Source organism: Phocoena sinus, chromosome 7 (genome assembly GCF_008692025.1).
Source record: "Phocoena sinus isolate mPhoSin1 chromosome 7, mPhoSin1.pri, whole genome shotgun sequence".
Classification (NCBI taxonomy): domain Eukaryota; kingdom Metazoa; phylum Chordata; class Mammalia; order Artiodactyla; family Phocoenidae; genus Phocoena; species Phocoena sinus.
In genome coordinates, this window is record NC_045769.1 from 74,862,922 (window position 1) to 74,887,701 (window position 24,780).

The following is a 24,780-nucleotide window of genomic DNA, read 5'->3' on the forward strand; positions in this document are numbered from 1 at the left end:
AATAGTCTTTATTTTAAAGTCTATTTTGTCTGATATGAGAATTGCTACTCCAGCTTTCTTTTGATTTCCATTTGCATGGAATACCTTTTTCCATCCCCTTACTTTCAGTCTGTATGTGTCTCTAGGTCTGACTTGGGTCACTTGTAGACAGCATATATATGTGTCTTGTTTTGTATCTATTCAGCCAGTTTATGTCTTTTGGTTGTAGCATTTAATCCATTTACATATTTAAGGTAATTATCAATATGTGTGTTCCTATTACCATTTTCTTAATTGGTTTGGGTTTGTTTTTGTAAGTCTCTGTTTCCTGCCTAGAGAAGTTCCTTCAGCGTTTTTGTCAAAGCTGGTTTGTTGGTGCTGAATTCTCTTAGCTTTTGCTTGTCTGTAAAGGTTTTAATTTCTCTGTTGAATCTGAATGAGATCTTTACTGGGTAGAGTATTCTTGGTTGTAGGTTTTTCCCCTTCATCACTTTAAATATGTCCTGCCAGTCCCTTCTGGCTTGCAGAGTTTCTGCTGAAAGATCAGCTGTTAATCTTATGGAGAGCCCCTTGTATGATATTTGTTCCTTTTCTATTGCTGCTTTTAATATGTTTTCTTTGTATCTAATTTTTGATAGTTTTTTTTGTTTGTTTGTTTTGTTTTGTTTTGTGGTACGTGGGCCTCTCACTGTTGTGGCTTTTCCCATTCTGGAGCACAGGGTCCGGACGCTCAGGCTCAGCGGCCATGGCTCACGGGCCCAGCCGCTCCACGGCATGTGGGGTCTTCCTCGACCGGGGCACGAACCCGCATCCCCTGCATCGGCAGGCGGACTCTCAACCACTGCGCCACCAGGGAAGCCCAATAGTTTGATTAATATGTGTCTTGGCATGTTTCTCCTTGTATTTATCGTGTATGGGACTCTCTGCACTTCCTGGACTTGATTGACCATTTCCTTTCCCATTTTAGGGAAGTTTTCAAGTATAATCTCCTCAAATATTTTCTCAGACTCTTTCTTTTTCTATTCCTCTTCTGGGACCCCTATAATTCAAATATTGGTGAGTTTAATGTCCCAGAGGTCTCTGAGACTGTCCTCAATTCTTTTCATTCTTTTTTCTTCTCTTTGTTAGTTATTTCCACTATTTTATCTTCTAGGTCACTTATCCGTTCTTCTGCCTCCGTTTTTCTGCTCTTGATTTTTTCTGGAGAATTTTTAATTTCATTTAAAACAATTCATTAAAAACAATTCATAATTGTTGTTTGCTCTTTCGTTCTTCTAGGTCCTTGTTAAACGTTTCTTGTATTTATTCTATTTCCAAGATTTTGGATCATCTTTACTATCCATACTCTGAATTCTTTTTCAGGTAGACAGCCTATTTCTCTTCATTTGTTTGGCCTGGTAAGTGTACCCCTTGCTCCTTCATGTACTGTGTATTTCTCTGTCTTCTCATTTTGCTTAATTTACTGTGTTTGGGATCTCCTTTTCACAGGCTGCAGTTTCACAGTTCCCATTGTTTTTGGTGTCTTCCCCCAGTGGCTAAGTTTGGTTAAGTGGTTTGTGTAGGCTTCCTGGTGGAGGGTACTGGTGCCTGTGTTCTGGTGGATGAGGCTGGATCTTGTCTTTCTGGTGGGCAGGACTGCACCTGGTGGCGTGTTTTGGAATGTTTGTGAACTTACTATGATTTTAGGCCGCCTCTCTGCTAATGGGTGGGGTTGTGTTCCTGTCTTGCTAGTTGTTTGTCATGGCATGTCCAGCACTGTAGCTTGCTTGTCATTGAGTGGAGCTGGGTCTTAGCGTTGAGGCAGGGATCTCTGGGAGAGCTCTCGCCAATTGGTATAACATGGGGTCTGGAGGTCTCTGGTGGACCAATGTCCTGAACTAGGCTCTCTCACCTCAGGGGCTCAGGCATGACACCCGGCTGGAGCATGAAGACCCTGTCAGCCGCACGGCTCAGAATAAAAGGTAGAAAAGAAAGAAAGAAAAATAAATAAATGAATAAAGTTATTAAAATAAAAAAACTAAAAATAAAAGAAGAGAGCAACCAAACCGATAAACAAATCCACCAATGATAACAAGTGCTAAAAACTATACTAAAAAGAAAAACAGACTGACAAAACCCTAGGACAAATGGTAAAAGCAATCCTATACAGACAAAATCACACAAAGAAGCATACACATACACAGTCACAAAAAGAAGAAAAGGGAAAGAAAAAAATATATATATATAAAAAGAAAGAAAGAGAGCAACCAAATCAATAAAAGAATCTATCAATGATAATAAGCTCTAAATACTTAACTAAGATAAACATAAAACCAGAAACAAATTAGATGCAGAAACCAAACCCGAAGTCTACAGTTGATCCCAAAGTCCACCGCCTCAATTTTGGGATGATTCATTGTCTATTCAGATATTCCACAGATGCAGGGTACAACAAGTCGATTGTGGAGATTTGATCCACTGCTCCTGAGGCTACTGGTAGAGATTTCCCTTTCTCTTCTTTTTTCGCACAGCTCCCGGGGTTCAGCTTTGGATTTGGCCCCGCCTCTGCATGTAGGTCGCCTGATGGCATCTGTTCTTTGCCCAGACAGGAGGGTGTTAAAGGAGTGTCTGATTCAGGGGCTCTGGCTCAGTCAGGCCTTGGGAAGGGAGAGGTACTGAATGTGGGGCGAGCCTGCAGTGGCAGAGGCCAGCGTGACCTTGCAGCAGCCTGAGGCGCACCATGTGTTCTCCTGGGGAAGTTCTCCCTGGATTACGGTACCCTGGCAGTGGCAGGCTGCACAGGCTCCTGGGAGGGGAGGTGTGGATAGTGACCTGTGTTTGCATACAGGATTCTTGGTGGCTGCAGCAGCAGCCTTAGTGTTTTATGCCCATCTCTGGTGTCTGCACTGATGGCTGTGGCTCATGGCCGTCTCTGGAGCTCTTTTAGGTGGTACTCTGAATCCCTTCTCCTCACGCACTCCGAAACAATGTTCTCTTGACTCTTAGGCAGTTCCAGACTTTTTCCCTGACTCCCTCCCAGCTAGCTGTGGTGCACTAGCCCCCTTCAGGTTGTGTTCATGCAGCCAACCCCAGAGATCCCAACCTCTCCCTGAGATCTGACCTCCAAAGCCCAAACCTCAGCTCCCAGCCCCCACCCTCCCCGTTGGGTGAGCAGACAAGCGTCTCAGGCTGATGAGTGCTGGTCGGCACCGATCCTCTGTGAGGGAATCTCTCTGCTTTGCTCTCTGCACCCCTGCTGCTGCGCTCTCCTCCATGGCTCTGAAGGTTCCTCCCACCCCGCCCCAGCCCGTCTCCATCAGTGAAGGGGCTTCCTAGTGTGTGGAAACTTTTCCTCCTTCACAGCTGCCTCCCAGAGGTGTAGGTCCCATCCCTATTCTTTTGTCTCTGTTTTTACTTTTTTTCTTTTGCCCTACCCAGATACGTGGGGAGTTTCTTGCCTTTGGGGAGGTCTGAGGTCTTCTGCCAGCATTCAGTAGGTTTTCTGTAAGAGTTGTTCCACATGTAGATGTTTGTTTTTTTTTTTGCGGTACACGGGCCTCTCACTGTTGTGGCCTCTCCCATTGCGGAGCACAGGCTCCGGACGCGCAGGCTCAGCGGCCATGGCTCACGGGCCCAGCCACTCCACGGCACGTGGGATCTTCCCAGACCAGGGCACAAACCCGTGTTCCCTGCATCGACAGGTGGACTCTCAACCACTGCGCCACCAGGGAAGCCCTAGATGTATTTTTGATGTATTTGTGGGGAGGCAGGTGATCTCCACATCTTACTCCTCTGCCATCTTAAGGTCCTCTGTCCATATTTTATTAAAGCTACTTTCTTTTTCTATTCTATTTTTCCTTACCATTAAGAAAGGAAAATGTTTTGAAATGACCATATGACAAGAAAATAAAATTTTGAAAAGGAATACAAAGGGTCAAAGAATTTCCATTGCCCTGTCTAGCTTTACTTCACAGACAGTAGTGCCAGTTGTTCCGGCTCCTATCCTGTTGCTGTCCTTTTCATATTCAGCACACTGATGAGCTTGAATTGTTCTTTTTTTAACTCAGAAGTCTGCAAATGATGAAAGGCAGCAGGTCAAACCTGAGAGTTTTCTGAATTAAAAAAATATTTTGCATTTTATGTCCTGCTCCCAAATTAGGGAAATTGAATCACCTAATTTCTGGAAAAGAGGAAAAGGTATGTGTCAGAAATTTATGTAAGGCACTGGCTAATAAATGTTTTAGCATATAACCCCCAAATGTAGGAAACCAGTTTAATGAAAATAGTATCTAATTCAAAACACTAATATTTCCCAACCAAATATTAGTAAGAATAGCACACAAACACAAGTGATACATTTAGTTCTTTTTTGTAGTCTTATGGTCTTTACATTTCTAGATACCAGGGTGTGCTTGCCACCACATGTAAATATGGATGAACATTTATTTTCTGGTTGATTAGAAATATGCACATCCTTTGGTTTCATGTGGGTAACAGATGTCTTGTGGGTAACAGATGTCTTGGCTTTTATAGACTAATTGGCAAAAAGGGGGAAGCAGAGGATAATTAAAAGGGTAGGAGGAGACACAAGAAAAGTGCAATCTTCCTTGTGGGGAAAATCTAATAGACCTCCTTATTACGGGTAATTACCTCCTTCTTCAACTTCATTTGCTATCCCTTTCCATATGATTCAAGTACAGTATAATGGGAAAGTATAAAATAAAGAAATGTAAGTCTGACCTGTTGTCTGCTAACAACCAGTTTTATCCTGTCATAGAATATTCTAGTGTAATTGACTCAATAACATAATTTTTTTAAAAAAACAAAATATGAATGCATGTCTCGTCTCTAATGGCAACCTATGTTTTAATTGGTAACACTAGGGATCTATGTTCAGTCTTGCATTTTTCATTTCCCACCAATCCACTATGTGCAAGACTGAATATGTTTGTAGGTTGTGTCTTAGATATACACTTAGGTTCATTTTAGTTTGCTGTTTGTTCTCTGTCAGTGCTACAGTACAGCCAATTGACCTGGAATAAATGAGGACATTTAGCAATTGTTTGAAGCCATTATCATCAACAAATCCTCAGTTTTGTCAGTGTTTTCCATCATGCAAGATTTAAAGTAAATGTCTCACTTACTATGTCTTAACTGTATCACTTTGGTCTGTATTATTCTTCTGATTGGTACCTTTTACTTTAAATTGAAGGAGGTTTTTTTTTTTTTTTTTTTTGCAGTACACAGGCCTCTCACTGTTGTGGCCTCTCCGTTGCGGAGCACAGGCTCCGGATGCGCAGGCTCAGCGGCCATGGCTCACGGGCCAGCCGCTCCGCGGCATGTGGGATCTTCCCGGACCGGGGCACGAACCCGTGTCCCCTGCACTGGCAGGTGGACTCTCAACCACTGCGCCACCAGGGAAGCCCTGTAATCATTTTTATAAGGAGCTAGTAATGCTTCCAAGAGAAAGTATCAGATTATGTACTTAGAAACTTACACTTAATACAAAACTTAAACAAACTGAAAGGTAAGGTTATTTATACTAGATGTTAGGCACAGGATATTGACTTTTATTTGACCACTTGTCTCCTCAGAAAATATGTAGGCAGAATTTGTTTAAAAAGATAATTAGGACAATAAAGATCAAAATATCAATTGTCCATTGTTAAGTAATTATTAATGTCTTTTTGCTGTATTAGAATTAAATTTTATTCTTAAAATAAAATATTTTCTTGTATATAAAATATAAATTTTATAATAAGTTAATTTTATTCACCATTGCTAGAAACTGGTGAGGTGTGAGGATGGTTTCTATACCCATCTTTTTTTTTTTTTTTCATATCAGCTTTGGTAGGATAGAGACAACATTGTTTGAGTAGTCTGATGACTGCCACATAAATTCAGTCACTTGATCTTTTTGAGCCTCATTTCATTATCTGTAAAATGGAGAGAGTGGCAACTAATTCCCACGGTTGCACTGGGAATTATACGCAACATTAAGCACACATGAAACTAACATATGTTTAGTTATTGAGTACTTTATGGTTGTCTCCACTCATTGGACCCATATCCCTTAGTTACTTGCCTTGATTTCCAGGCTAGGCTTCTCATGGAAATAGAAAATTCAAGGAGACTCTGATGAAGAGTCTAGTAACAAATGGTTTGAGACTATGTATCAGGAGAGTTATTCTTCCCAACTTCAGCCCCTTAAAATATGAGATTGAAGAATAACCATAGTGGGGTAGGTTTTTTAATTGTAAAAGAATTTTCCATATTTTTAAATTGTAAATTTCCATAAGTTGTAAATTCATAAAATTGTAAAATGTTGGCACTCTATGAGACTTCAGGATTTCTAGACCCACTGCCCTTCCCCTGGTTAATTTTCCATTTTTCAGAGGAAGGCACTGAAGCCCTATAAGGTTAAATATCTTCTCCAAAGCCAATCAACAAGTGAGTGACAGAGCTGGGACTGGAAACTTGGTCTTTTCCTGAAATCTTTATCTGTACTATCACAAGCCCACCCTTCTTTGTGACCACTGGGGATCTAGCCTGGACCATTAAAAGAATAAGAGCATTCAACTCGCTCAGCCATGCAGAAAGAGATGAATTTCTTTGTTATGCTTTTTATTTTTATTCTTTATTGGAGTATAATTGCTTTACAATGTTGTGTCAGTTTCTGCTGTACAATGAAGTGAATCAGCTATATGTATATCTATATCCCCTCCCTCTTGGATCTCCCTCCCACCACCTCCCCCATCCCACCCATCTAGGTCGTCACAGAGCACCAAGCTGAGCTTCCTGTTCTTTATAGCATGTTTCTGTTAGCTATCTGTTTTATGTAAGGTAGTGTATATATGTCAATCCTAATCTCCCAGTTCGTGCCACCCTCCCCTTCCCCCACTGTGTCCACTTGTCTGTTCTCTACGTCTACGTCTCTATTCCTGCCCTGCAAATAGGTTCATCTGTACCATTTTTCTAGATTCCACATATATGCATTAATATCTGGTATTTGTTTTTCTCTTTCTGGCTTACTTCACTGTATGACAGACTCTAGGTCCATCCACATCTCTCCAAAGACCCAATTTCGTTCCTTCATATGGCTGAGTAATATTCCATTGTATATATGTACCACATCTTCTTTATCCATTCATCTATCATTGGACATTTAGGTTGTTTCCATGTCCTGGCTATTGTAAATAGTGCTGCAATGAACATTGGGTACATGTGTCATTTTTAATTATGGTTTTCTCAGGGTATATGCCCAGTAGTGGGATTGCTGGGTCATATGGTAGTTCTATTTTTAGTTTTTTAAGGAACCTCCATACTCTTATCCATAGTGGCTGTATCAATTTACATTCCCACCAACAGTGCAAAAGGATTCCCTTTTCTCCACACCCTCTCCAGCATTTATTGTTTGTAGATTTTTTGATGATGGCCATTCTGACCCATGTGAGGTGATACCTTATTGTAGTTTTGATTTGCATTTCTGTAACAATTAGTGATATTGAGCATCTTTTCATGTGCCTCTTGGCCAACTGTATGTCTTCTTTGGTGAAATGTCTATTTAGGTCTTCTGGCCATTTTTTAATTGGGTTGTTTGTTTTTTTGATATTGAGCTCCATGAGCTGTTTGTATATTTTGGAGATTAATCCTTTGTCCATTGCTTCATTTGCAAATATTTTCTCCCATTCTGAGGGTTGTCTTTTCATCTTGTTTATGGTTTCCTTTGCTGTGCAAAAGCTTTTCAGTTTCATTAGGTCCCATTTGTTTATTTTTGTTTCTATTTCCATTCCTCTAGGAGGTGGGTCAAAAAAGATCTTGCTGTGGTTTATGTCAAAGAGTGTTTTTCCTATGTTTTCCTCTAAGAGTTTTAAGTCCAGAGATAAACCCACACACATATGGTCACCTAATTTATGACAAAGGAAGCAAGAATATACAATGGAGAAAGGACAGCCTCTTCAATAAGTGGCTCTGGGAAAACTGGACAGCTGCATGTAAAAAATGAAATTATAACACTAGCTAACACCATACACAAAAATAAGCTCAAAATGGATTAAAGACCTAAGTTTAAGACTGGACACTGTAAAACTCTTAGAGGAAAACATAGGAAAAACACTCTTTGTTATGCTTTTTAAATGGTCTGTGCACATTAGTTCATTCAGTCTTTCTTTATGGATTACAAATGTATTTTGATTGTTTCATAGACCACCAGCTTTAACTCCTCCAGTAAAATAAGACAGAGTCACTAATATTTACATAGTAATTCCTATGAGCCAGGCATTATTCTTAGGACTTTATGTAGATTAACTATTTTATTCTCCATAATGACACCGTGAGGAGGTATATCTCACCTTTCATATAAGGGTGTGGAAGCACAGAGGAGCTAAGTAATAGCCAAGATTATTACCAGGATTTGAAGGCTTTTGTCAGATTTGAATCAGAAGATGCTGGAGAGAGGGAGGTTCCACTGTCAGAAGATGCCTGGGTGGATGGATCTTTATTATATGAGCTCTCTTTTATGCAAGGAGAGTGACTTAAAACATTTCCAAATTACCTAGATTTTATATATCTAGCTCTACTGAGTCCCAATCAGTCTACCTTATTAGGTTCTACCATAGCACATTAATATCAACAAAAGATTATATTTATTTATATTGATAACCACTAGAATAAATAGAAGAGTAAGCTATTATACTTGATCCAATGTTGATTAAAAAATGGTATTTTATTTCATGATTGTAAGTCCCTTAGCATGTAGTAATAAAAATGTTTGTAGGGATGGTATTTTGCTGTTCAAGAACAATTATCAAAAGAAGAGATAATTTCTATTGATCACTATGTGGTTTGTTCTTTCTTACACATGCAGTTATATAGGAATATTATCTATATTGCTTACATTGGTATTTGAAGTTGAGTATAAAAATGGCCATTTCTGTATCAAATATTTTACAGGTATAAAATCAGCTCCAATTTGAGTAATTAGCAATTTAAAGACTTTAATTTGAGAAAAAAATGATTGTATGGAAAAATGTTGGACATTCAGAAATTGCAGGGTGCTGTTACAATTTAACAAAACCTTCATTAAAGTAATGATACAAAAGGCTTATTCAGCATTGTTCTATTGAAAAATAATTTAAATAAAATTTGAATAAATTACTCACAACCACTGGATTATTCCAGTGGTTGACATGATGACAGATATTTAACGTTAGAACAGAAGTGCTCTACCACTTTGAACATGTGAGTTAACGTGGGGTGTGTGTGTATATGTGTGTTTATTAAGTAGGGAATGTTGAGAAAACTTGAGAAGAAAACAGATTAATTTAGCAAAGTCTAATTTTTGAAAGTTTTATTGATACGAATATATTAAATTCTATGATTGATCTGTTTTGCTCTACTGAATAGATGTGTTGATTAAAGAAAATTGCCTGAAGGTCATGGTCTATGTTCAAATGACTCTCATTCTGAGATGTATTCTTTAGTGAAGAGGGGGAAGTATAATGGCTCATCAATGCCTTAAAGGTAACTGTGACAATACAATAATGTTAAAGAATCACAGAATATAAATGTGAAGAGTCACACTATTTTTTAAAGCTGTAAATATCTATGGTTAGGTTTGTGTTTAGCACATTCACTTAACAGTTTAAAGGAGAAATTGTAAATGAACAGAATACACTGGACTGTACAGTTACTCAGCTCCTGTAACAACACTTATGTTCTACAAGTGATGCTGGACAGCGCCCCTAGGTTGCTGTGTTACTGTATCCTAGCATTTCATAGGAGCTATTGATTTAGGAAAGAGCTGGTTGAGCTTAAAAAGGAGGGATTTACACCATGGATTAGAAAATTGTTTCAAAATATAGTAGCAACTGGATAAATTGCTTGTAAAAATATAAGCAATAGTAAATGATGATTGGGCAACCCTTTTGATAAAACACATTGCCGAGAGGGAGTAACAGCTTTAGCATGTGTGTCTATCTAGTACTATTTAAACCCTCTCTCAATCTTCATAAAGATTGAATTTCGCTATTTAAGTATTATGAAATAAATTTGCATTATAGCTTCCTAAAGCTTTTTGCCTTACCTTTTCCAGGTTTGAAGTGTGTTTGTCTTTTGTGTGACTCCTCAAACTTTACCTGCCAAACAGAAGGAGCGTGTTGGGCTTCCGTTATGTTAACCAACGGAAAGGAACAGGTGATCAAGTCCTGTGTCTCTCTCCCAGAATTAAATGCGCAAGTCTTCTGTCACAGTTCCAACAATGTTACCAAAACGGAATGCTGCTTCACAGATTTTTGCAACAACATAACTCTGCACCTTCCGACAGGTAAAGGGTTTATCTTTGTTTATGCCAAATTTAATTGTACTCTTGGAAAGTTATATACACATGATAGAAATCAAACTGTTTTATGTTTATTTAAATAAGAAAATCTGTTTTACAGTTCTCTCTCTCCCTTTTTTTGTTTTTGGTAAAATTCTCTAGAGCCTAGTTGAGATTGATTTTTTAAAAATTGCACAAGACTGTCAAAACATTGACAACAGCATAACAATGTTGAAGAAATCTGTACACATGAGTTGTATTTTTTGAAGTGATTAATGAACCTAAAGTAAAATATAAATTTTTATGGATTCTCTTAAAGGAAAGAAATTAAAATGTATACCAAGAAAAAAGAAGAGAAAAAAGAGCAAAACAAAAATAGTAGATTGCCAGCTTTTATGGAGACAGAATCTTTTTTTCATAGGTAACTTCTGCATATCTTCTTTGCCCACACTCAAGTGAGAGCACTCATTAACAAAAGACAGATAGAATGGAATTTGACCCTTCATTATTGTGCAAATATATTCTTGCCTTTCCCCCAATTTCATGGAGTTTTATCCTAATTTACAAGGTACAAAAATCTTAATCTGGCCTTTTATCAATAATCTGGAGTCTGAAATTTTGGGGGCTAGTAAGGGGCAAGTAATTCAAATTAAAAATTAATTTATGACATGAAAATGTCCTGCTTGTAGATTTTCTTTAGTACGTTAATATCTATACACAAATACATACCTTCCTCACAAATGAACATTTACATGTACTGTTATCCAATCTCAGATGTTCATATATCACCATATTCTAATATAGTATTTTTAACCTATTATTATTTTTAATAAATTAACTGCTCTCCCCCTTTTTTACTGGAGAACATTTACTTTATGCAAAAACTTGACATTACTTCTACAAATGAAAAACCAATTTACTTGCCATAAATAAAAGGTAACTACGTAAATAAACAAACAAATGTACTGACTGCATTACAGTTAGGTATTTTGTATTTTCTTTTTGTTTAAAAGAGAAAACAGTGGTGTTAAAGACATACTAACATGAAATGAGTCCTTTTGATACATAATCAGAAAAACTAAGAGAACTAGAGGAGAAATTCTTGTATGATTCAATGTTATTTAGTATCATGTTGGTTTACCACTCCAATTAATCTCAAGAACCCTTAAAAATCATTTCATGAACCACCCCTAATACTTGTCCCATTCTTTGAGAAACACTACTCTGAAGCATTATGCTATATGTTACGACCTCAGAAGTCATACTTGGCATATTTCATCCCCCAAAGCTACTAGGAGTCTTTGATTTTAGACCACAGTTATTTTGTCTCAGATTCCATAGACTTCCTTGGTTTGATAGTGATCTGGTATCTATTCTGATACCTGAATTTTTCTGTCCTTATATATTCTCCCCTGGTTTTGGTGGACCAGAGAACCCTAAAATGAAGGTCCCCTATATTTGACGCTGGTCTTCCCATGACAAGATCCAAAAGATTAAGGAGGGGAAGGAAAGTCTCCATATTAGGCTGTGGCAATGACCTCTTTAATGTGTCTTCTTAATAAAGAATTATCCATAAGACCATGTTCTGCCAGTCAGTACGGGTACAAGACAGTACTTTGACTGCAACAAAAGGTCTTGGAGGACAAAATGGTTCACACACAGTTGGGCAAATTAAAGGTGCTTAGCGCAGCTAGGATGTGGGTCCTTCCCAGCCCAACTCTAAACTCTAACTACTGAGATGCCTATGTTCTACCTCAAGTCCACTTGGGAACCAGACCTTCTTTTTTAAAAATCAATTTTATTGAGGTATAATTTGGATATAATGAAATGCACACATCTTAAGTGCACAGTTTGGTGTGTCTTGACACATACATTTGTGTAACTGCCACAACATTTCCATTACCTCAAAATGTTCTCAGTCAATCGCCACTTTCACCAGGGCTGGGAGACTGATCTATTTTCTAATAGCTGTAGATTAATTTTTACTGGAGTTTCACATAAAAGGAGTCCTATGGAAGATATAATTTTGCACTTGGCTTCTTTCACTCAGCATGTTTTTGAGATTTATTCATGAAGTTGGGTATATCAGCAGCTTGTTTCCTTTTTACTGCTGGGTAATATCCCACTGTATGTTTTGTTATTTTTACGCTTTCATCCACAATGGGTATTCAGGTTGTTTTCATTTTGGGGCTGTTATTAACAAAGCTGCAATGAACAATTGAGTACAAGTCTTTGGAGATATGTTACCTTTCTCTTGAGAAAATACCTAAGAGTGGAATTGAATGGTCAAATAATAACTATATGTTTAATTTATAAATCTAATCTCCCAAATAGTTTTCACACTGCTTATACCATTTTGTATCCCCAGCAGAAATGTATGATAGTTCCATTTGATCCATATTTTTGTCAGCACTTGGTATAATCAGTCTTTTTAATTTTGGCCATTCAAGTGATTGTATAGTGGTATTTCATTGTGGTTTTAATTTGCATTTCCCTAATGACTAATGATGATAAATTATTTTTTTCTTGCACACATTGGACATTTGTGTTTCTTTCTTTATAAAGTGTCAAATACTTTGCATATTAAAAAAACTGGGTTATCTTCTTATGGTTGAATTTAAGAGTTCTTTATATATTCTGAATACAAGTCCTTTATCAGATATGTATATCATGCCTATTTTCTCTCATTCTGTGGATTGACATTTTGCTTCCTTGAAGGTGTCCTTTGCAGAGTAGAAGATCAAAATTTGATGAAGTATATTTTATCTTTTTTAAAAATTATTAATGGTTCACATATTTCATGTCCTGAGAAGTCTTTATCTATCCAAAGGTCATAAATATTTTCTTTTATGTTTTCTTGTAGAAATTTTAACATTTCAGCTTTTACATTTAGGTCTATGTTCAATTTAAATTTAATTTTTGTTATTATGTGAGGTTAGGTGGAGTTTTATTTTTTCCACATGTATATGAAGTTGTTCCTAGCATCATCTGTGGAAAAATCTATCCTTTCAATTACTTTGACCCTTTGAATTAAAATAAAGTGACCATGTATATGTGGGTATATTTCTGGCCTCTATATGTCTATACTTATGTCACTATCAAACTTTCTTGATTATTGTAGCCTTATAGTAAGTATTAAAATCAGGTTGTATGACCCCTCCAACTTTGTTCTTTTTCAAAATTGATTTGGCTATTCTAAGTCCTTTGAATTTCCATTTAACTTTTGGAATTGGTTTGACAATTTTCACAAAAATATGATGATGAAATTTTTATTAGATTGAGTTGAATATGGATTATTTGGAGAAAATAGTCATGTTAATAATATTAACTCTTTTGATCCATGAACATAGTATGTTTTTCCATTTATTTAGTTTTTCTTCAGTTACTCTTAGTGTATTGTAGCTATCAGAAAACAGGTCTTATACATATTTCCTTGAATTTATCCCTAAGTATTGCATGTTTCTAGATGCTACTATAAATGGTATTTTTAATATATCAATTTCTAAATGTTAACTGCCAGTATATGAAAATAAAATTAATTTTGTATATTGACCTTATATCCTGTAAGCTTGTGAAAATAGCATATTAGTTCTAATAGCTTTTTAAAAAATTCTTTGGCATTTTCTACATACAGAATAATCTGTGAGTACAGGCAGTTTTACATCTTCCATTCTGATCTCTATACATTTTATTTCTTTTTCTTGTTATTTTTGCACTGGCTAGGATCACTAATACAATGATGAGTAGGCGTGGTTAAAGATCCTTGCCTTTTTCCTGGTTCTAGGAGGAGTGCACTCACTCTTTTACCATTAAATATGAAGTTTTTTTTGTAGATCCCTGTTATCAACTGAGGAAATTTGCTTTTATTGCTAGTTTTGGGAAAGTCATTTTTAAAATCATGAATGAATATTAACATTTTCCAAGTATTTTCATGGATTTATTGAGATTATAACATGACTTTTCTGCTTTAGTCTACTGATATGATGGATTATCTTAATTGGCTTTCAAAGATTACTTATAACAGGGAAGGTATGTATTATCTAGCCAGTTAATTAATATGTCTACAAAAAATGTTATGTGACATTTAATTGATATCAAATTTCTTTACATAAACTAAAAATTTGTTTCGTTTAGTGACATGGGTATGGTAAATTGACATTGAATTGAGTAGGATTGCATATGCAGTCATCTTGTGTTAGGTTGTTCTCTCTGTGAGGCAGCACTGAATGGTTATTAGCTGTGTTTGGAACAGCAGCTGTTGGAGAGGAGTTGGGAACCTCTAGGCTGAGCTGTGATATAGCCAGTGCCAAGAACTCTGCTGTTTTTGTGTCATCAGGTGAGTGTGATTGATATCCCCTGCTCTGCCTAGTAGGAATTTATCAATTTCAAATGTGATCACATGTATATGAAATATATAAAAGCACTCTGAAAAGTAGACAGTGTGATATTTCCACAGTACTTAATCCTCTGCATCACATTCATGGGTAAAATGATAGAAGAAAAGGTTGAGAGGTGACCAGAACAGGTTGGAGAAACTCTGGGACTTCCCTTTTCAGTTTCAGCTGAAAGCTAAGTGGATCCTTCCCTTTTGGCTCTTTCATTCATCACCCCAGATTGTGGTGTCATTTCTGGATAAATGTCTTCATGTAGGTACAGTAACCCACTCTTGTCATGTTTCAGCTGGCTCTTTTCTGTCCTTAGGTCCTGTTTGTGATGATTGGGCTCTTGCTTTGTTTCTTTGTGACAGACATCCTACCTTGAATACATCTCATGACTTTTTTTCTCCCCACTTCCTCTCCCTGATGGTGTCCTAGTAACTCAGCAACTGGAGATCTGTAGGCACAAACTCTTGCCCTCCTAAAAATCCTCTTACGCGTTTGATTCTAATTCTTAAAACCTTAGACTAGCGGCTTTCATACAGCTTTCCATTGTGGCACACAGAAAGAAACACATTTTATATAATTTCCCCCAACCCACATCTGAAACAAGAATTTCACAAAATATTCTTACCCATAAAATGTACAAGGTACTCTGTGCTCTTTCATTAAGTAAAAATGCTGATCAGACCCCATAAGTTGTTTACATATTTACAGTTTAAGAGAGACTGCTTTAGTTGATATTTAAAATGCGGTAATTTTAAATGCAGCAAGGACATTTATTATTTTAATTAACTAGCTCAACAAACTATTAAGAATCTGGTTACTATTTTAACTTACAATGTTTTTCTTTTAAGTGGCCTTTTAAAACCTTCTTACCCATTCATTTATAATACTAAATTGGATTAAAGTTGAATTAATTCAGATCATTGTAAGCAGGATTTGATTTAGATCACATTAAATTTGATCACTTGCCTTTAAAAAAAAGTACTTCCTTGATTCACATTGCATGTGGGTTTAATTTTCAGGAGTTAATTTTTTTGATAGAAGTAATTTTATAGTTTAGTAGAAATATAACATTAGAAAAATTGCTCGTTTCCCTGAAGCTTATTGTAGTAGATATCTTTGATGTCACTGGAGTGACCTTCCAAGTTCAACTATTATCACAAATATTTAGAGGGCTTTTTTCTAAGTAAACTTGAAAGTCGAAAACCATTTCCAAAAACAGGCAAGTATTTGACTAGTGCTTGGAGCTCATGTCTCTACTAATAGTAAATGTTATTTTCATTATATGAACATACTGAATATTTAAATATTACAATTAATATATGCTATGCAAATCAGTTAAGCAAGAGAAACATATGTATTTTATGTAGTGTAACCTAATTTCTTATTACTGTTTATTTCTAGACCAGATAAAAATAGATCTTTTAAACTCCAAAAATATCTGCCCACCTTTCTGGATTCTACTTGTCTTGCCCTGACTCCAGTGACTTTAGATCTAGTACTCTCAGGCTTCAGTAAATTTCCTGCATAGTAACTCATGCAGATTGACCACTCACAGCTTCCTCTGAAATTAGGAGAGAAGCCACTTTGGTGGGAAAAATTCACCTCAAAAATAAATGATGTTTTCTTAGCTCTTCAAGAGCATTTCCATTTCAATAAAAAAAGGACTTATATTTACCCAAATTAGTGTGTACTTTTGGGGTGGAGGATGGGGAGGGGGATTGTTTTCAGGGTAAACAAACAAATAATAAGTGAAAAAGTTCCATTCTTTTGGAAAATGTTCCAAAAGATGTTTGGGGTGTGTGTCCCTGTAATGGGTTCTGTCTGTGAGCCCCCTAATAAGTTCTCACAGTTTCTTTACTGATTTTGTGTAAGTTGGGCCTTCTGTATCTATTCTTCAAGCTTCTTAAACTGTTTTCCCTATATTTTCTAATATTTGAGTCTCTGATAATTAATTAATAATATCTACAGCTTCTATGAGTTTGAATCTGCTGACTCATATTCTGGGTGGCTACTTTCCTTGAGTGTTTTTAAATTTTGATTGTGAGTTCATGTTTTGAGAATCATATCTGGAGGAAACTTTTGATGCCTGTATTTAAAATATGTTCCTCCAGAGGAGATTTATATTAGCTGCTGCCAGGTATCTGGAAGTGCTACCAACTCCAACCCATTCAGTGTTTTGATTAGGTATTTTTGGCCAACATATAGCATGAATTCTGGCTCTAAGCCTGCCTATATAGATGTACACTTATGGTGAGGACCTCTCAGAGAGGTTGTTTTTTTTTTTTTTTTTTTGCTCTACCCAAAGTCAAGGTTGAGACAGACAAATAGATGAATATACACCCTGTCTCTCTCTGCAGAAATTTTCTATTTTGTTTTATTTTCAATGTAATGCCATTCATATTTGACTGATTTATACCAGGATCTCTGTTCTGACCTTTCACAATTTCAGGAACCATGTTTTATTTCCTGATCTTGTTATACAATCTGATAAACTAAGCACTGAACTACCAAGAACTGGCAGATGCCTCCAGGGTAAATGGCAGTCCCAGTGCTCAGATACCTCCTGGGATTTGCATTTTATTTTTGGCTGCTGAGCAATTCATTTATTTTCCTACCAGGTTAATCATATAATAGAAAAAAGAGTTTTTCATTTATATTTTATTCAGCATTTTTGTGTGTGCTGTACTAAGAAGGGTTCTGTGGACATCTAAAGTGTAACTTGGCAGAAGTGGAAACTCCAGGATGGTTTATTTTTGAAATGATGCTGGCATAATTATCTATCCATCTGGAAGAAAACAGGGCTGTACCACAGTGTCATACCATATACAAAAATAAATTACAGCTTGATTAAATATCTAATTGTGAAACATAAAACAATTTAAATGTCAGAGGAAAATTTAGGAAAAAAAAGGGTTTTTATGACTTTACAGTATGGAAGCTGTTTTTAAGTAAGACAGGAAATCCAATTGCTGTAAAAGGAAAAGACAGATATAATTGACTACATGCAAACTAAAATAAAAATGAATAATAAAAGATAACATAAATAAAACCAAGATAATGAAATATGGGATAGAAATATTTGTAGCATATATGACTGGAAAAAAAATAACTATTTAAAAGATAAAGAGCCTCTGTGTGTGTGTGCATGTGTACATGCCTGTGTACATGGCAAGGGAGAGAGTGGAAAGAGAGAGAAGGAGAGGGGGTGCTAAATGAAAAAATGGGCCAAAAACACACATGGAAATTTTACAGAAGAGAATCTTCAAAGTGGTCAAGTATTGAAAAGATGTTCAACAAAACTAATAGCTGGGGAGATGCAAATTAAAACAACATACTATTATTTTCCACCCACTGGATTGGTAAAAGGTAAAGGAGGATGTTTTCAACTAAAAGTATCAGAAACTTAGATAATATCTTAACTAGTGAGGGAGTTCACAGCCTCAGCATGACAAGAAATCTGGAAGTAGGTTCTTTCTATGATTTGTTAACAAAGAGACTCAACAGTGTCAACAGCCTACTTCCAGTTTTCTTTTTATGTGAATTGGTGAACACCATTATTGTTCAAGACGTTATTATCTAACTTTCTGATACTCTTATCTGGTACATTTTTTTCCTCATGTGTATCTGCTTTTTCTAACAAGGGAAATGTTGGGTTTTGCTATTAACAATCTCAAGATTCAGGGAAGACAAAAGTAAAAAATCATGATTTGCTCAGATTGGGTCGTCTAATAGAAACTGCCATGTTTAGCAGAATTATCAAAGGTCTCTTTCCTTATTGCAAGTTTAAACCAGACGTAAATACATCTCCTTCTAACCCCAGGGAGGAGGTTTGGGTTTATTACTAAGCGGAGCAGGGGAAAAAATGAAATAATGAAAAGCAACAACTTTAAAACAAACCAAAAACCTTATTCTTGAGAAGCTGTGGACATAGCATAGCCATCACCTGGATTTTAAACCTGAGTTTCCATTATCTGAGTGGTACTCTCCAGAAGAAAAACTTTTTAAAAGTATACCCAGACTAATAGTGTCCCCAGTTGCCTGCCAGAAGAAAGTTCAAACTCTCTGGAGAAAGGCACTTTAATATTAGGTCTCAAAGAGACACAACAAACACTTTTTCAAGGACATGAGAAGTACATAATGAAGAACAAGCACTCCAAGCTTACAGGGGTTCAGAACAGCATGAGCGTGAGCCAATAGAAGGGAGCACAAAGTTTCATATATTGGAATTATCAGACAATAATTATAGAGTAGCTATTCTATGATTAAAGAAACAAAAGGCAAATTTGAAAACATTTGTTAGAGAATAGGAAATTATAAAACAATGACCTAGCAGATTTGAACAATATTGAAAAAAACTTTTTTAAAATTAAAGATACAATAACAAAAATTAGAAACTTAATGTATAGGTTTAACAACAATTTGTATAACAACAACTGAAGAGAGAATTAGGGATCTGAAATATGGGTCCGAAGAAACTATTTTGTATTCAGTAATAAAGAAAATACATAATGGAAAATATGGAAGAGAGGGTGACAAATAGAGGAAAGTATAAGAAGGTTTGATATGTGCTTTTACATATACCATGCGTATATTACATTAATAAAAATGTTGACATATTACTAGCAGGCAAAATTAACTTCAATGAAAAAAAATTACTAGAGTTAAAAAGTTCACTTTTTAATGATTAAAGTTTCAATTTACCAGGGATTCTTTGTTTTAAATTTATTTTTGGCTGCATCAGCTCTAAGTTGTGGTACACAGGATCTTCACTGAGGCATACAGGACCTTTCGTTGTGGTGCGTGCGCTCCTCACTGTGGCACACAGGCTTCTCTCCAGTTGTGGCATGCAGGTTTTCTCTTCTCTAGTTGTGGTGCATGGGCTCTGTGGCACAAGGGTTCCAGAGTGTGTGGGCTCTGTAGTTTGCGGCACACAGCCTCTCTAGTTGAGGTGCGCGAGCTCAGTAGTTGTGGCACGCGGGCTTAGTTGCCCCGCAGCATGTGGGATCTTAGTTCCCTCACCAGGGATCAAACCTGTGTCCCCTGCATTGCAAGGCAGATTCTTTACCACTGGACCACCAGGGAAAGTCCCTACCAGGGATTCTTAATAAATTTAAATTTCTGTGTACTTAAGAATATGGTCTCAGACTTTCCTGGTGGCACGGTGGTTAAAAATACACCTGCCAATGCAGGGGACACAGGTTTGATCCCTGGTCCAGGAAGACCCCACGTGACATGGAGCAACTAAGCCTGTGCACCACAGCTACTGAACCTGCGCTCTAGAGCCTGTGAGCCACAACTACTGAGCCCATGCGCCAAACTACTGAAGCCCGCATGATCTAGGGCCCGCGTGCCACAACTACTAAGCCTGCGTGCTGCAACTACTGAAGCCCATGTGCCTAGAGCCCATGCTCTGCAACAAGAGAAGCCACCACAATGAGAAGCCTGCACACCACGAGGAATAGTAGTCCCCACTCGCCGCAACTAGAGAAAGCCCATGTGTGGCAACAAAGACCCAATGCAGCCAAAAAAAAAAAAAGAAAAAAGAATATGGCCTCAAAGATAAAGAAAATATTTACAGATCTGTAAGGAGAAATAAAGAAGTCCATGATCTCAGAAGGAGATTCACCACTGTCTTGGTAATTGATAGAATAAGTAGATTTTTTTAAAAAAACCAGTGAGACTACATAAGGTTGAAACAACATGATTTATGAGCAACCTAATTTTTAGAAAATTATAATGTAAATTATAATAGTCTTATGACGTATCTGTAAGGAAAATTTCAAAGCCCAAGACGTTCTACCACAAAATTCTGCTAAATTTCCAGGAACAGATAACTGTTACACAAACTCTTCCAAAACATGGACAAAGAGGAAACACTCCTTAACCTATATTATGCGTAACCTTGATATCAAAACCCAACAAAGACAGTATGTAAAAAAGAAATTACAAGCCATTCTCATTTATGAGCATATATGTAAGTATCCCAACTTTAACCTGTAACAATACAGGAAAAGGGATTCTGGGAAGCACAGTACAAGGAGAAATGATTATTTGCCAAATCAGGATAATGATTACCCTGGAGGTTGGGAAAGGATATGATCATGTTGGGTATCTCCGAGTGGGGGAACAGGTAGTGGGTAAGGGGGCTGGTGATCCATGGGGGTTTATAATTATTTTTATCCTCAGTGTATATGTTGTATGCACTTTTCTGTATATTTATTATATTTCACAACAAAAGGAAAACAAAACATCAAGTTTCACAGTAACTTCTTTTGGCCACACCGCGCGGCACGAGGGATCTTAGCTCCCCGACCAAAGATCAAACCCGCACCCGTGCATTAGAAACACAGAGTCTTAACAGCTGCACCACCAGGGAACTCCCAAAGTAACTTTTGAGTACGGGTAAATTTATGAAAATTACACATTCTCTTAACATCCGGAGTTGATATCGGAGAGCTAACCGGCTGAGGACATTATTTAATTCTTTCTTTATAAATTTTTATACTGTTTGTTTTGTTGCAAATGTGTTCTTTTTCTAATGAAAAAATCTAATGGATCAAAGTTTGCTAAGACTATAAATGTTTCAAAGACATCTAGTTTCCTCCAATACCCATTTAGTAGCAGAACCTAGACTTAGCTAGGTGTATGGCTCTCCTTCCAACTGACAGTATTTTCAGCTACTCTTACTGGTAGGTGTGGCGTAAGTTGTGGCTAATGAGTTGACTGGCAGTGTTTTGGAGAACTTCTGAGAAGACTCATTTAAAACAGAACTGGCACCTTATATGCCATCCTCCATCATGCTGCCTGGATGTAAAGGATGGAGTTTAGCAGCTGCCTTGGACTACATGATAGGGATGGAAACAAGGGAGATGAAAGGACCCTGACCAAAAACTACATGGAACCAACCTGCTGACATTGGACTGTCCATCTTCAAATTTCTTTTACGTGAAAGAGAAAATGAAACTTCTGTATAGTTTCCTCTGTCATTAGTAGCTAAATCTAATTCTAATGAACATAGAAACAGCAAAACAAGTCATTGAGAGTTCTACCTGCTTATTGGTTGTACCTGACCCACAGACAGGTTTCATTTGATCTACATAGTTTCTTGGAGAAAAGAGTGAGTTTCTTTATAATGTTAAACATTGAGTCAGTATAAAAATCCAGACATCTGGCTTATCTTGAAAAAATCAGAAGATTCGGCATTCTTGAAGTTGGCTGAAGCAGAAGTGACTGATTTCCTTATTGGGCATGAGCTTTCCTTGTTCATTCATTCACTCATTCAATACCTATTGAACTTATATCCACTGGCCTAGAGTTCCTACAATCAGTAGTTTAGTATATTTTCTATTTTAATATAGTTGAGTTATTCTGTTTAATATAATTTTATGTCTGACTTTCTTATTATTAAAACATGTCTTTCCTATGTGAAGGAATCACATTTTGTTGCTTGTTTCTTTCATAGTGGGTTGCATTGTGATTTGTAACAAATGATTTCTGGTGACTCTAGGTGACATCAGAGACATGCTCAGAGAAATAGTGGTGATGTCAAATAGCATCAAGGACATTCTAAAATTGTCTATGAAAATTCATCGAGGATGAGGTCAGGAAACCTGGGCTAGAGAAGCCTCTTATTTATAGGGTTAATTTTTATAGGAACTGCTATTTAGTTTATGCGTGCACTAATTACCACCCTTCATATGGAAATAGAGTATTCAACAAAAACATTCAAGTTCTGGGTATCTTTGTTCCCATTTTGCTACCAAAACATACAGTGACTGAAAGGGTAAGTGTAATAATAATTTCTGATTTTTCCTTTTGGAGTTCAATACACTATTTTAATACTATTGTATTTTTGACTAATTCAAATAATTAGTTTCAATAAAGAAAATACATGCACAACATTAAAATGTGGGTACTTTCCTAATTAACCTCAGTACAGTTTTCACCTTCCTGTTCTCAATTGTGTAAAGAAAAAAAGAACAATTTATTATTTATATCAGCTAGGGTAGATGAACAATGTATATTGCTAGGCACATGTCTAAGTTAGACTTTAAGGCAAACTGAAGGATTACATTTGAAGGAAGATAAAATGTGAAAACATTAGAATTGAATTTATCAACATTAATCATTTTAAAGCGTTCTATAATTATAAACATTTGCAGACTCAGGTAGTGAATATTATTCTTTGGGGAGCTGAAAAGTCTTGCTATCTTAATCCCTTTAAAAAATCCATTGTTGTCTCAACTTTTATGGTTTTCTATTTTAAATGTAAATTTATTGCTCTAGGCAGTGTAAGGTGATATCAACATGCTGAGAAATACTCATGGGACCCCTTGTGGAATTGTTCTGCTACCACATGAACAAATCCATTTGTAGCTCATTCTCTGAGGATTCCCCACACACCTGACAGGTGTGCCAGACAGGGAGTTTTTTTCCCCATAAGCTGAAAGATGCTATGATTTTTACATTTTGAAAAGTCTATGAAATATAAGCATACAAAAAGTCAAACTTGTACTTTAAATGTTTAATATAGGAAGCATTTCTTGTCTCAAGGAACAAGTACACTGGTTTTAATTATGAAATTTTGTTCATAGGGATTAATAGGAAATTGAAAGTAAAATTTATAACCAATTCTAAATTGAGGATTTTACACTATGTAAGCCCTACTCTTCTCAGTTACATAAATACTATTACCTGTTTACTGAAATATTGTTCAGGTGATTATCGTATACAGGATGTTGAACTGGGTCAAAATATCATTATCCCATGTCAGTCTTTTCCAAATGGACAAGCTGCTTTGTGTGAATGTGTTAGCTGAGGGAGAAATTCTATTAGCATGAACTTTAGGACAGAGAAGTGTAACTTTTCCTTGTCACCAATATTTTTAAGTGCCTTCTTTGAACAACGCCCTCAGCTATGAGATAGGGTGCTTCTTCCAAGGAACTTTCATTTTTCTTAAGTAAAAGTTTGGCTTAAAAAAAAATTAAAGTATTCTTTGGGTAATTACTATCTAATTTCTTTATAGATATGTATCATTCAAGAATACATACTACTATATATAAAATAGATAATCAACAAAGACCTACTGTATAGCACAGGGAACTCTACTCAATACTCTGTAATAACCTGTATGGGAAAAGAATCTGAAAAAGAATAGATATATGAGTATGTATAACTAAATCACTTTGCTGTACACCTGAAACTAACACAACATGGTAAATCAACTCTACTCCAATATAAAATAAAAAATTAAATAAATTTAGAAAAGAATATGTGCTTTGATGACAGATTAAGAAACTGATCCCTGGTGCATGCCCTAAAATTAAGAAAAACTGCGAAGCCGATTTGAATTCTTCCTACATTGTATTAATCTCACCTCTGCTTGAGTCAGAGTTCTTCCTACCCCTTATGCCAAAGATTATACTCTTCAATCTAACATTCTTATTTCCTTAATATATAAAATCATTGTTATTTTAAAATTCAGGTGCTGGTGGACAAAAGAAGATTTGAGGCTTCTCAGTGTTCCTCCCAGAAAACTGGCAGCACAAGGGGAACTAGCCAGGAAATATTTTGATGTGTGGTGCTCTCTGCCTGTTACATATGCATGAACTCAGGCCAGATGTAGACCTTGTATAGTAGTAGCCATTTATAGATTGAGCACTGAATGACGGAATGGCCCATCAATACCTCATCTGATATGGTTAAAAGGCAGAAGTAATTCTCATGTTATTTCTGTCACTGTCATGGCTCAGTTGAATCTCTAGATTAGAAAATATTCTGCCATTGTTCAGTACTTGAGGTTCATGTTGATCAGAAACAACCTGTTTGACATGATTATTCTCACTCTGTGAAGAAGGGGGACCATTTGCTTCCCCCTATAGTGAAGCATGTTGGAGGGATCTAACCAAATTAACTTCTAACTGCATTTTTCCTGGTGACATTTATAAATATAAGGGTCACTGTGAAGAAGTAGGAGGCTAGGACAAGCTCTCGTGGGTGGTGGTGGAGGGCTCCCTGTAATCAGGAGTAAAGAATTACTTGGAAATGTTAGACAAATAAAACTGCACTTGTGACTTAACTCCTTGGACCCTTTCTACATCCCATGTGTGTGCTTCACAC

The 24,780-nt window shown here is 36.5% G+C and overlaps 1 protein-coding gene across 1 annotated transcript in view; it reads left to right on the plus strand.

The window, feature by feature from the left end:
- Positions 1 to 24,780, plus strand: part of ACVR1C (activin A receptor type 1C) — a 92,087-nt gene that overhangs the window by 33,919 nt on the left and 33,388 nt on the right. The window contains exon 2 of the mRNA XM_032638551.1: positions 10,052 to 10,282. Coding sequence (XP_032494442.1) covers positions 10,052 to 10,282 — 231 coding nt within the window. The remainder of the gene's footprint in view (positions 1 to 10,051; positions 10,283 to 24,780) is intronic.